Raw genomic sequence first — 14,822 nt, forward strand, 5'->3', positions numbered from 1 at the left:
TTCTTTTCCCATATAGGTCATTACAGAGTACTGAGTAGAGTTCCCTGTGCTATTCAGTAGGTCCTTATTAGTTATCTATTTTGTATATAGTAGTAGTGTGTGTGTACATGTCAACCCCAATCTCCCAATTTATCCCCTGTACCCCGCTTTCCCCCCTGGTATCCATATGATATTGCTTATATGTGGAATCTAAAAAATGGTACAAATGAACTTAGTTATGAAACAGAAATAGAGTCGCAGATGTAGAAAGCAGGTGACACATCTTTGACAGGACTACTGCAGAAGTGATGCTGCATTATTCTCATTGCCTTCTATCAGGTGTGCAAGATTTCAATTTGTCCTGTTACTGATCATATTCTTTTTTATTACTTAGCCTGCCTGGTTTCTCCATTGTAAAGTTACTCTTATTTCCCTTTGTAATACATAAGTACTTTGTAAAAGGACATACTTTGAGATGTTGTAAATATCTGATTCCATATTAAACCATAAACGTATTTACCTATTTATCAAGATGGAGTCATGGTTTGCAATATTATTCAATGAGTCATAATCTCTTCCTATCAATATTTATTTTAATGCTCAATTTCCCCAAATGGAGCCAGTGGGTGTTCCTTCAATCTGGATTCTGTGAGTTTTTGACATGTTCCAATCATTCTTTGAGCACTTCTTTGCTTTCTAATGAATAAAATGGTCTAGGATCATTTTATACTTTTCTTTTCCCAGCCCTGGAATCAACTTCTCCAAGGATCCTGGGTTTCTTTTAGTAAATAATGGGATTTAAAGGCCAAAATCTGGGCACCAGTGCTCTCTTTGTTCTTGGGGAGTCACTGCTCCTATGTCTTCTCACCGACCTACCTAGGGAATCTCTCTCTCTGTCTCTCCATATATATATATATATATATATATATATATATATATATATATATATATATGCTTTCAATTTCAACCTAATACTACAGAATACATTCCGGTTTTCATTTTCATATTTTTTGAGAACTTCATCATTTGTTGATAAACCTGGCTTCCACTACATTTAATTATTCAATTAATCTCCATGTGTGTAACCAATCTACATTGTCAGGGCTCTTCCTCTGCCTGGATGCCCCCTTGACACTTCACATTCTCATGTCCTACTTTGATTCATTGTGGTTCCATGACCACCACCACCCCCACCTACTTGTCTCTGCCCCACCTAATGGTTTTAGGATCAAATAGTTTAGGAAGTAAAAAGAGAGGAGGGGGGGAAAGAAAAGGAAGAGGAATGATTACCAAATTTTTTATGAAGTTTTTAAATATTAGAACAAAAGTATTTGTGTCTAAAATTTTCTTTTTCAGAGGGAATGAAATATGTGTATATGTATACACACACACACATACATATACACATACTAAACTTTTATCTTGGTGTTTTTATTACTTACCAAAAAAGTTACCTGAAAATGATCAGATTGCACCAGATGAAGTAAAGTAGGATCCCGGTCATGGGCATGAAAAACAGGCAAATGATTATGTCAAAAAGGCAAAGAACTAAGCCCAAATCACTGAGGCATGTGGATGGTTTGCAGGAAGACTAAGAGGACATTTCACTTATCAGTGATTCATTGAGACAGAGATAGAATGAAAAAATAAATTTATAAATTTAACTTGTCATCAAAATGTATTTTTATAAAATCAGAATTCTAGCAAATTTATAAATGAACAAATTGGTAACACTGAATTAGTTAAGGAGCCTCTGTTATTGGCATTAAGAAACTGAAAGCATGTGAACAAAGAAAAAGCAAGGACCCTAGATCATTCCAGTTTTATAATCAATAGTCTTTAAAGTGTTCATCTAGTTAGTTTCTAGGAAGCACTGTCAATTGTGATATAAAGGCCATGAGGTCAAGAGCATAGGGCTCCAGCTCAGACTTTACTAACCTTGGACAAGTCTCTTAACCTCTCTTGGTCTTGTTATTTCACAGGGGTATTTTGAAGGACAAATTAAATATAAACAGTATTGCCATGTCTTGAACAAATAAGTGAAAATTAATTTGTTACCCCTCCCACTACACTCTGGGCACATTGGTTTCTTTCCTGTTCCTGGAACATGCTTGGCGCTCCAACTAAGAGCATTTGCATTTGCTATTCCCTCTGCCAGGAATGCTCTTACCTTAAATATCCACAGGTCCTCCCCCCTCAGCTCTTTCACATCTTTAATCTGATGTAACTTTCTCATTGTGATCTTCCCTAGGACCCCATTTAAAATTATACACCCCCAATATTTTCCATCTCCTTCTTTCCTTTCTTTAATTTTCTCCTTAGGACTTATCGTTAACATTCTAGAAACTTATTTTTATTGTTTATTGTTGGTCACCTCCACTAGAATGTAAGGTCCTTGAAGGCAGGCAATTTTGTCAGTTTTGTCCAGTGCTGTATCCCCAGACCCTACAACATGCCTCGTGGCCTGTAGTGTGCATTCATTTTCTGTGTGCATTAACCAACCAATGAAAGAATGAACTTTCAAGTGTTCCCTTCCTGTTATATTTTTTGTCTTTCTTCACAAGTAGAAATGTAAATGAAATGTGAGAGGAAAAAAGAGACATGAACAAAGAGATTAAAGAAATGTAGACTCAAAAAAAGAAGAATGAGGAAGCCCTTATATATGGAACACTAACTCTGAACGTTAGCAGTTCAATGGTAACAAACCACAGTCATGCAATACAGATTGTCCCTAAGACAAGCCTTGCAGATACAGCCCTTGTCACTCTTCTGGATTCTTCTCTGAGGTCAACTGCTCTCTGTTGGACAAACAGGGTAATATCAGCAAAGTAAACTAGAAGTGGTTAATTTTTTTTTCTACACTTTGAATAAATGTATGCCATTTGCTCAACAAATTATACATACTTTCTAAGAAAAATCACCATGATTTAAAATGACGTTTCACATTTGAGTTTAGGTTTAACAACTTTTGCGTTTGAAAGCCATGAATCTGAGCATCTGTCATAACAACGGTGCAATATTTCATTAAAGATAACAAACAAAAACTCAGTTACAGGCTTCCCTGGTGGCGCAGTGGTTGAGAGTCCGCCTGCCGATGCAGGGGACACGGGTTCATGCCCCTTTCTGGGAAGATCCCACATGCCGCAGAGCGACTGGGCCCGTGAGCCATGGCCGCTGAGCCTGCACGTCCAGAGCCTGTGCTCTGCTACGGGAGAGGCCACAACAGTGAGAGGCCTGCATACCGAAAAAAAACAAAAAAACCCCCAAAAAACTCAGTTACTTCTTGCTCATTTGTATATAGATGTATTTATTTCATATATGTATCTACGCATATATAAATAAAAAATAGTGTTGTCTCATGGCACAAATAAATCCAGTCAGTGACTTACATTCACACACAATACAAAGAATTCCATATTGAGACTGAACCTTTAAATATTCTAAAAAAGAAACCACATTTTTAAAAAGGGAACACATAACATAGTTGGTGAGGAATGTCTAAAAATACAGCATATGTCCCTACATTTGCATCAGGAAATTCATACTGATAGAAAATGTAGCTAAGTATATTTTTACTCAATTGACATCATCTGTCAATCTAACAAACTTTTAAGGGTATTATTCTCATGCAGCTAAATAACTGCAACTTTGAGTATTAACCAGTCTCTTGAGACCAGTGTTAATATCTGTCCTGTGCTTTTAAATCCAGTTGTCATGGAATTTCAGACTGCCTCCACATCAGAAATTGCTACACTTTCCAGTACACAAACTATGCTGTGGGTTTGCTTAGAAACTCCTTGTTGAAGAATCTTCTTGCCTCAACACTACTGAGGGAAACAGAGCAACGAGATGGATTCTGTCTTCTATATTCAATGCTTTCAACTATGGCATTCTTTATTACCTGCGAATAGAGGTAAAAGATGTATCATTAGTGCTGTTCTGAACTCATTGAAACATTTGTTTGGTCAAAAGTATATATATATAATTAATCTTTTTATTATAGTATTCTTTTTGAAATAGAAAGAGAAATCTGTGAGTCATGCATGTATATATTTAGTTATTTAATTTAATTAATTTATTTATCTATTTGGTTGCATCGGGTCTTAGTTGCGGCTCGTGGGCTCCTTAGTTGCAGCTCACTGGCTCCTTAGTTGTGGCACGTGAACTCTTAATTGTGGCATGCATGTGGGATCTAGTTCCTGGACCAGGGATCGAACCCAGGACCCCTGCATTGGGAGCAAGGAGTCTTAGCCACTGCACCACTAGGGAAGTCCTTCATGTATATATTTAAATTCAACATCTCCATTACACTTAAAAATAATTTTTTTAAATTGATGTATAGTTGACTTACAATGTTGTGTTTGTTTCAGGTGTACAGCAAAGTGATTCAGTTATATATATATATTCTTTTTTTTCAGTTATCTACCTATCTATCATCTATCTATCTTTTTCAGTTTCTTTTCCATTATAGGTTATTAGAAGATATTGAATATAGTTCCCTGTGCTGTACAGTATGTCCTTGTTGTATCTATTTTATATACAGTAGTGTGTATCTGCTAATCCCAAACTCCTAATTTATCCCCCCCCTTCCCCTTTGGTAACCATAAGTTTGTTTTCTATGTCTGTGAGTCTATTTCTGCCTTGTAAATAAGTTTATTTGTACCATGTTTTTAGATTCCACATATAAGTGATACCTTATGATGTTTGTCCTTCTCTGCGCACATTACACTCTTGTTCAGTTTGTATCCAGATACTGTTCCTTCCCCCAGCAGAGAAAAAACTATTGTGGGAGTGTCCCAGATTTTTTTTTGTTTTTTTGGCTGCGTTGGGTCTTCGTTGCTGTGTGCGCGCTTTCTCTAGTTGCGGCAAGCGGAGGCTACTCTTCCTTGCAGTGCATGGGTTTCTCATTACGGTGGCTTCTCTTGTTGCGAAGCACAGGCTCTAGGCGCACAGGCTTCAGTACTTGTGGTGTGTGGGCTCAGTAGTTGTGGCTCGCGGGCTCTAGAGCACAGGCTCAGTAGTTGTGGTGCACAGGCTTAGTTGCTCCGCAGCATGTGGAGCATGGGTCCTTTCCTGGACCAAGGTTCGAACCCGTGTCCCCTGTGTTGGCAGGCGGATTCTTAACCACTGTGCCACCACGGAAGCCCCTGTTTCAGATTTTTTGCTGATAAAATAGGGAATAAAATATGTGTAACATGGTAAATTTATCTTCATTCTATCCTTCATGGGGAAGGTAGTAAGAGGGAAGAAATAAATAATTACTAAATCTAGAATTTATGTCCTTTATAGTTAGTAGATAAGCAGAAATGAGAGACCACAAGGAATTACAAGACTTTCCCTAATCCTAATGAGAAAATAAATTGCTGGAGAATTGCCCTGCTTCCGTAATGAAACAAATGCAGTTATAAAACATGGATGTCCTCTATCTAGGAAACACCATGCTTTGTGATTTTATTGATGATGGCTATTCTTTATTCAGAATAATCTTTGCATATACCCAAATTAATGGTGAATACAACCTCTAAGAATTGCTATTATAATTATCATATACTTTTTTGGTATGATGTTAACCTAGTTAGGAACTTTTGGAATGAAGAGAAAATCTGGAATTTGGTTGAAGCAGTTATTGCAGAGCAATGGGAATGGGCTTTTGGAAGAGAGGTCTGGATAGTAACCTTGGCTCTGCTGCTGTTTTTTTTTTTTTTTTTTTTTTCAGTATGTGGGCCTCTCACTGTTGTGGCCTTTCCCATTGCGGAGCACAAGCTCCGGACGTGCAGGCCCAGCGGCCATGGCTCATGGGCTCAGCCGCTCTGCGGCATGTGGGATCTTCCCAGACCGGGGCACAAACCGTGTCCCCTGCATCAGCAGGTGGACTCTCAACCACTGTGCCACCAGGGAAGCCCCTCTGCTGCTGTTTTTGAACCCTGACAAAATCAGGAAGACTCCATTCTCAGGATAGGACTATACAATTTCATAGTTGTTTTTTTTTTAATTAATTTTTATTGGAGTATAGCTGCTTTACAATGCTGTGTTAGTTTCTGCTGTACAGCAGAGTGAATCAGTTACACGTATACATATATCCACTAATGAGATAGAAGTTTCAGGGCCAGAGGCAAGTCACATGAATATGCCACGATTCACTTTATTCCCTTCCCCAGGGGTTGTGAGGCCACGTTAAGGTATTATACACATGCTTTTCAGCCCTCTACCATGAGCAGGAATACTTGGCAAGTCTGAGAAGTTTAGAACACCACACCAGAGCTGGTGTGGCCCTCTTGGCCTTGGAGATGTGTGCACAGTAGGGTTTTCCCATTTCACATCCAATCTAACTGGGCAAGCTGGGCTCAGTACCTGGAGGAGAGAAATGTTTGACTTGGGTGATACTAACATGCAGGTAATATTCTGTGACTTTATGTAGGCCCAATGGGCAGGGCCCTCTATTCTCTAATGCTAACTTCAAACAAACTGTCATATTCTAGAAAGAGGGACTTATCACAGGAATGTGACACCTTTGTTTGCTTTATGATTTTTAATTTTATATATATTTTCCCCAGAAGACAATTATATATATATTATAATTGTCTTCTGGGGAAAATATAAAATACACATATTTATTTTAAATAAATATATAAATACTTATATATCTATATTATAAATATATAATTATATTATATATAACATTATGTAAATATAAAATTATATATATAATTTTATATATATAATGGCCTTTTGGGAAAAATGGGCTCAAATGTTACTGAGTCTTTTAAGCAAAGCAGATATTCACTGACCCCATCTTTCCCATGAGTAAGGGAAACATAATTCTATGGAGTCAGAAGAGGGGGCTTCAAGCCTATGAAGGACACCTTGATAGAGGGCCTCCAGGCACAGTCACTTCTTGGCTGTGTGAGATCAAGGGGAATTAACATATATCCTTGAGCCTGTTTCCTCTTCTTTAAAATGGAAAGAATAATACTAATCTTGGCTTTTGTGGGAACTGGAGATCATTTATATAAAGCACTTTGCACAATGCTTGGCACATAGGAAACATTCCACAACTAGCATCTATTTATTGTTGGTATTTTTAAGCTGACCATATGTGAGGAAATTTAAATTAGATGTGAGCTTTAAATTAGATGTGAGGCTGTAAAGCTTACTAGAAACAAATGCACCATGTATAGCCAATAGCGGGCTTATTATATGGTAAAAGTCAGCAAATCAATTCTGCTATCAAATGTGTCATACTACATCTTCTTTTAATAATCTCCCTGTCTTTCTAGAGACCATGTCAGCAAGTTTTCTGTTGGTTTCTCCTACTGAAAGGAGCACCAAAGCAACATGAGACACACCAACCCTCATTGCAGAGAAGTACCCAAGTAAAACTAAAAATCATTTCTTTACTTTCCAAACACCCAAAAAGCTTTAAAATATATTTAAAAAAAAAACTGCAGGGGACATTGTGCTAATCATGACTGCTGTCAACTCCTTTACAATGAATTCATGAGCACAGAAAGATCAACAATATCAATATTATGAACTAGTGGGTTTATCATAGTTGGCCCTTGGAAGGTGTTTTTAGTAAACAGGCCATTCTTTTAAAGGAAAATGTATATTCACATTTATAACTGAAAAACCCAAATATGCAATTAGAATGTGCATGTCGAACCACTAGGTGGCATATTAACACTGTGAAACCATTAATCAGGTTTTTCAGATTACCCGTTTGTTGTGATGTGTAACAGTGGTCCCCAACCTTCTTGGCACCAGGGACCGGTTTCATGGAAGACGATTTTTCCTCAGACCTGGCAGGAGGGTGGGGGTTGGGGGATGGTTTCGGGATGATTCAAGCGCATTACATTTATTGTGCGCTTTATTTCTATTACTATTACACTGTACTATATAATGAAATAATTATGCAACTCACCATAATGCAGAATCAGTGGGAGCCCTGAGCTTGTTTTCCCGCAACTAGATGGTCCCATCTGGGAGTGATGGGAGACAGTGACACCCAAAGTGTGTTGCTTATGTCCAGTCTGCTCCGTAAGATGCAGCTTAATTGTCACTTGCCACTCACTGATGGGGTTTTGATATAAGTCGGCAAGCAATTGATTTATTATGGTCTCTGTGCAAACCTCTCTGCTAATGATAATCTGTATTTGCAGCCGCTCCCCAGCGCTGGCATCACCGCCTCAGCTCCACCTCAGATCATCAGGCATTAGATTCTCATAAGGAGCGCATAACCTAGATCCCTCGCATGCGCAGTTCACAGTAGGGTTCGTGCTCCTATGAGAATCTAATGCCGCCGCTGATCTGACAAGAGGTGGAGCTCAGGCGGTGATGCAAGCGATGGGGAGCGGTTGTAAATACAGATGAAGCTTCGCTCACTTCCCCGCTGCTCACCTCCTGCTGTGCGGCCCGGTTCCTAACAGGTACTAGTCCTGGCCCGGGGGTTGGGGACCCCTGATGTATAATCCTGTGATGTAAACAGAAGTGGCTGAGCTCAGCATTACATCAGTTGCTAAATTCAAACCTTTCGGCATGACACATGGTACCATAAGATGTGTTCGAAAAGGCGATATGTTATATTTGAGTCTTCATATTTTTTAAAAGTATACTAGGAGTAATCGTTAATAGTGTTTACATCTAATTTCCTCTTCCATTCCCCCCAAAAGTCATTGAGATACCAAATCCTTCCCGTCAGTTTTATCCTTGCAGGGGTCCTTATATCTCAACCCTCTTCATCCCCATCACCTATCCCCAAATAAGACTGGTGTCATCTTTTACTTGTGCCATTTAATAGTCTACCAATTTGCCAGATCCTTTAAATATTTGGCAGTAAAGGCATAAAGAAAAAAAAGAAAACATGAAAAATGTAATCTTTCCCCAAAAGGAACAAATTTAGAGACGTGAGATTGGAAGCGCTCCACACGTAAGTACTGGATTCGCACAACAAAAAATTTAAAATGAGCCTTAAAAGAAAGTTACACTATATTTTGAGAGAGAAATAAAAATTATAAATATAGCAGAATGCAAGAAGATATTCTGGAGTAAATTACTGTGGATTTACTGGCTAATGCCTGCTTCCCAATAAAAACTAAAGTGTCATGAAAGTAGGGGCCTTAAGTAGTCTTGTCATTTTTTATCCCAGCACTTAGAACATGGAAGGGGAAGAATAAAAATTTGTGAAATTAATGACTGCCCAGAAGGTGCTCAGTGGAGGTCAATTAAACAGGATAAAGCTCAACTCATGGAGACAATGAGATTTGAGTTGAGTTGAAGGAAAAGCAGGATTTGATAAGTGGAGTGGAAAGACTGGCATTTGCAGTAAAAGGATAATCTCATAAAGAGGCTGAAGATGGAAGGTCATGGCATGTACAGGAAACATCTGGGAAGTGGTTTGGCTGGAAAGGAAGCTGTGTTTGGGGTATCCTAGGAAATAAGGCTTCTTGAAAGATAGATGGTTCAAAAGGGAGGAGTGAGAAAAAACCTTTGGCCCCATCTCAGTTCCTCAACATAACAGTGTGACTTCCAGCAATCAGCCTACGGAATCCATGATTCGGTTTCCTCACATAGAAATAAAAAATACCTACCTTATAGGCCAGTTGTGAATGCTGAATATTTGAAAAGGAAATATTTGAAAAGGAAAAAGGCTTATATTAAACACTCAAAAGTTTTCCTTGTTCTTTTTGTTTTGTGCATTGCTGTATCCTTAGTTCCTAAGGATACAACACAGTAGATACCCAATAAATATGTAGTGAATTAATCAATAAATAAGATATAAAAAGATTATAGGTAGCATTAAAGGTAAATGAATTTGGGCCTGATATAGAAGGCCATTATAGCCAATAAGGACATACTGTATAGCACAGGGAACTATACTCAATATTTTGTAATAACCTAAAAGGGAAAAAAACCTGAAAGGGGACATATATAGAGAGAGATATAGATATAGATATAGATATCCATATATGTATAACTGAATCACTGGGCTATACACCTGAAACTAACACAGTGTTGTAAATCAGCTATACTTCAATTAAAAAGAAAAAGAAATGCCTAGAGATATCACATAAAAAAATAAGGCTATGATACATAATAAGCTTCTAAATTATTTTGTAAAAGATAAAAACTTTAACTTGTACCTAGACACTCTTAACATGATGATGAAATATCAGTAAATGAAGAAGTAAATACCAGTACTTCTGGATATATGCTTTTCCTCATTTTAATTAACACTTAATATTTAACACTTTACAGGATCACTGGAGAAAGAATTTTAAAAGCTCATGATTATGCAGCATTGGCATGTGCTGTCACTGTCTTTAGAATATGCCAACTGAATGAATACATTGAATGAGTGAGACTGCATAACAGTACGTTTTCCTGTGATAACTGGTCCTGGAAAAGAGACCTCAGAAAGTGTATTTCCTCTAGATCGAGGTGGTAGTTTATGGGTACAGCATGTAGTCACACTACCTGGCCAGGCATACATTGCCTGGAGATTCTCCACAGTCAGGCATCTGCCTCCCACCAACAGGCCCTGTACCCTGACCCTCACTACTCGTTCCTCCTATTACATTAAACTCTTCAACAGTTTCAGCCAGTAAGTCGATGACATTTTTAAAATGATTTATGAAAATTTTGTTGCATATTTATTTTAGGTGCCAGGCATTGTGATCAGTACCTCTGGAGGATACAAGGTAAATAAGGCAAGTCATTGTTTTTAAAGAGTTTAAATTTATAATTAAAAGCAGAAGATAAAAAAAAAACAGAGGATAAATTTGGATATGGATAATAATTATTATCATTAACATATTACCTGTTTCAATTGAGTGTCTCATACGCGCCAAGCCCTTAAATTATATTCTTTTACTTAATCCTCATCCCAGTCCTATAAAAATCTGTATCATTGTTTCCTTTTACAAATGAGGAAAGTAAAATTTGGAAATGTTAATCAACATGCCCAAGGTCACCTAGCGAAGAGGCACAAGCAAAAATCTGTGTACCCAATTTGGTTTAACTCGAAAGCCTCTGCATTTTCCACATACCACATGTCTACCAGTGTAAGTCACTATATATTAGGTTTCTTAAAATAAAAAAAAAGACAAAAAAAAAAAACCAATGAAATGCTGCCATTGTAGAAAGCACTTAGGCAACGTTCAGGCAAAGGAATTTGGGAGGACTGAGTAAGTGCAGAAACCCGACACTAATGAGAAACCTAGCCTGCTGTCATGAAGTGATCAGAAACAGAAGTTCTCTAAAGATGAACTGGAATTTAGCTTCAGCAAAGCAGGGCTGCTAGAACCTCTGGGGAAAATGAAGCAACAGAAGCATAGCAACAGAGCTGTCAGAGACAGGTTGACATTTTCAAAGTAAAGATTTAAGTCAGAATGTGAATTGAAGATGAAAATTTGCCTTAAGTCACGGTGGTGGTGGCCACAAAGTTGAAAACTGCCTCCATGGGATTGGCGGTCAGATGCCTTTGCATTAGAAGAGTTTATATACACAGTGTCCACAGTTGGTGAAAAATTCCAACAGTCTGTGGCAAGTAAACATGTGTTGTATTGCTGCAGCGTGAATAAGTCACCTACTCTCGTCAAATCATGTGAAAATGAGTGATTTGGCTCACGATTGAGCCTAGGGACCCAGCATCCTACCTCAGAGTTTGGCTGTTCTTTATTTATCATCTCTTACTAAGAAGCTTTGATTCTGATAAAATGTGTTTTCCTGGTTAAAAGCAGGGAGTGGGAGTCATCAAGGGAGAGATACATGTCCGTGAAAACTGAAGTCTTACCTGGGTATGAGGCACACACACACACACATATACACAACCAAGAATCACTTGAACAGAAGTCTCAATGGTCATATAATTTAAGAGGAAGCCTACATTCATTCATTCAAAAATATATGTATTTGCTGCCTAGGCTGCCATTACCTATATTGACTTGTCTATATTCTTAGTTCTGGGCATTTGCAAAGGTCTTGAGGTGTATCCATCGTGGTATGGGATATAGACACACATAGTTATGGTTCCCACTTATTAAGCAGCTTCTGTTTGCAGGGCACTGTTCATACATCACCTGATTCAAGATTCACTACTGCCACTATGATAGGTGCTGTGACCCCTGTTTCAGAGGTGAGGAAACTGAGGCTCAAAAAGTTTAAGTAGCTGATTCAAAGTCACACAAATAGCCCATCTAAGAGCTAAACATGATATAAAGTCTATGACCTTGCTTCTACTTACTGTGTCAGAAAACTTCTTAGGAGCAATTAAAACCTGCTTAATTAAACGGCTTGTGAAAAATCTATATCTCATGAGCTCAGGACAGTTATTTTGGAATTCAGTCTGGTTTTGTTCAGGCTTTAACTGTTTCATCTAGGTGTCAAACAAATTACTTTGAAGAATGTTTGTAAAATATATAAATAGAACTATATCATTCTTTACAGACAATAGCTTACAAGGTTTTACATAAACCAAAACTGAAAACAGTGAGAGAAATGTAGTTGTGTAAGTTACATATATACATAGACACACATGTACATATACATGTATGTCTATATACAGATATACTTTTGTGTATGTGTCCTTTTATTTTCCCAAGTCCAATAGGGTATTTATATATTCCTATAAGCTATTTTTTTCCATTTTAGGACAACTGATCAAGTTTAATACATTTCATCCCAAGGAGTACAAAATATAATTTTGAGTTTATTGGCTTCATACTGGAAATATAGGATTACTCCTGTATTAACCCTTAGTTATTTTCTGTTTTAACAGCACGAGGTTTCATAAAACACAACTCCATTTTGAGAACGTCTGTTTGCTCCCTATGAATCATAGATTAAAATGCTGATTTTCTCTTAATATTCTTTAAATTTTCACCATCACCACAGAAACAATGTAGCATATGGATTTCAGATTTTCACTAAATAATATAAAAGAAAAAGAAAAGGAATAAGTCTATTTAGACAATGATATATCCTATAAATGTTGTTAAGCGTGTTTTACTTGAATTATCACATATTCACAAATGAAGGCTGACAAGAAACACTTGAGTTGCAGAAACTGAAGGTTATTGGGAAAAATTTTATATGCTTACAAAAATTAAAGACATTGATTAATAAACGTATTATGGTGTAACTGGTATAACTGCACACAATGGATCATTACTATTTTCAGACCAAACTAAACAAACAAGCAAACTAGATGTGCCAGTATTCTATTAGATCACAAAATGTAATTAAATCTCATATGCACGGAAGACTCATTCGCACAGTACATTCTTTTACTCCATTCATACAGTCTCCAAAAAGACTGACAAATCAGGCATGATACCTTTCCCTCTCCACTTGAGTTCTTTCTTTCTTTTTCTTTTATTCTTTTTCTCTAATGTGCAAAATCCTATTAAGCCAACGAACTTGGGCTTTTACGACTGATAACCATTTGTCAGACACTATGATGTGGAAGCGCAAGCCAACATGATTCCAGTTACACAATAGTGGTCCTAAATGGTGAGTTAGCAGTTAAAGAATTTTACACAGAGACAGAATTTTAGAAGCAGATAACTAGTGATAGGAATAATACTGAAGAGAATGACTTGTTTCTTATATTTCTGAAGCAAAGCATACTTGATATCTCCAGGGCTAAAAATGGAGAGACTGCTACTTTGGGAGACATTTCTAAGATCCACAAAAATAAAGACATTTAAAAGCATGAGTGTATCCATTAAAAGTCATGCTATTTTTGCAGATTAACTACACTTCTGGTTACACTCACTTTCTCACTCTTATATTTCCATTTTATCACTTTTCTTCCTAATTAAAATTTATTTTTTCATATGAGAAATACACTAGATACTTTGGGAAAGAAGCTGAGGATAACTATCCTTCAATCAAATAATATTATAAAATGTGGGCTCTGCCAATTTGGAGGCATTTGTTTTCTTATTTGTGAATTTTATGGGGTTCTTCTGGAGATTAATAGAATAATTCATGAAAAATAAAATGGTACAGTTTGGGTGTCATTCATAAAGCTTATTTTTATTTTGAATTAATTAAAATGAGGTATTGCTATGTTCATGTTATATGGAAGTATTTGACATTGTCAATGATTGTAGGAGATACTTACATCGATGTTGTTCAGGGTATTGAAGTACATCAGATCATGCAGCCTTTTGAATGCTTGATTTGGGTATTGAAAGTTGAAGGTTGAAAATGGTGATTCAGGGTCATCAAAAATATCAAAATCAGCTATTTCTTTCTCTTCCTTAGTTTCCCTTGGAACACCTAATATAAGAGTCTCAAATGGTGTTATTTTGAAAACCACAAATTATCTCTAAAATCCAGGGCATAAAACATACAAATAGCCATAAACACAACATTGGTAGCCCCTTCAGGGGTCATATAATCCTTAGTATACACTATTAGGCCTCTGCCTATATCTCCTGGACTTGACCATTTTCGTGTGTTCTGACTGGGCAACTTCCAATTGCCAATATCAGCATCTCTGTGCCTAAGAGCTTTCTACTCCTCCCTGTTACTGTTCAAGGATGCTTTGCTCACTAGCATCAGGCTGGAAATTCCAGTAAATAATACTCTGTCTCAGGAAGCAGTCAACCAAAGACTCTATGGTGTTGGTATATAAATTCCCCAGTTCCCTTGCTGCTTGCTGTGTAAGTGGGAAGTATGATTCCAGACCATAGGTTCTATTTCATTTCCTAGAGTTTCCCAGCAGGATCAGGTTCTCCTCGTGGTAGCAGCTTACTAACACATCTTTTGTTGTCTGACCTTCTTCCCTTTATCAGTTCCCTGCTCTCTTACTAAAGTTTCCTAGTTCACCCAAATAA

At 37.3% G+C, this 14,822-nt stretch overlaps 1 protein-coding gene across 2 annotated transcripts in view; it reads right to left on the reverse strand.

The window, feature by feature from the left end:
* Positions 1-3,269: 3,269 nt before the first annotated feature.
* Positions 3,270-14,822, reverse strand: part of PLA2G4A (phospholipase A2 group IVA) — a 160,069-nt gene continuing 148,516 nt past the window's right edge. For both annotated transcript variants that reach the window (XM_082613763.1, XM_082613762.1), the window contains 2 exons: positions 14,105-14,262; positions 3,270-3,880 (listed from right to left, as the gene is read on the reverse strand). In XM_082613763.1, coding sequence (XP_082469889.1) covers positions 3,749-3,880; positions 14,105-14,262 — 290 coding nt within the window. In that variant the 3' untranslated portion in view covers positions 3,270-3,748. The remainder of the gene's footprint in view (positions 3,881-14,104; positions 14,263-14,822) is intronic.

This window comes from Mesoplodon mirus, assembly GCF_964341445.2.
Source record: "Mesoplodon mirus genome assembly, chromosome: 3".
Classification (NCBI taxonomy): Eukaryota; Metazoa; Chordata; class Mammalia; order Artiodactyla; family Ziphiidae; genus Mesoplodon; species Mesoplodon mirus.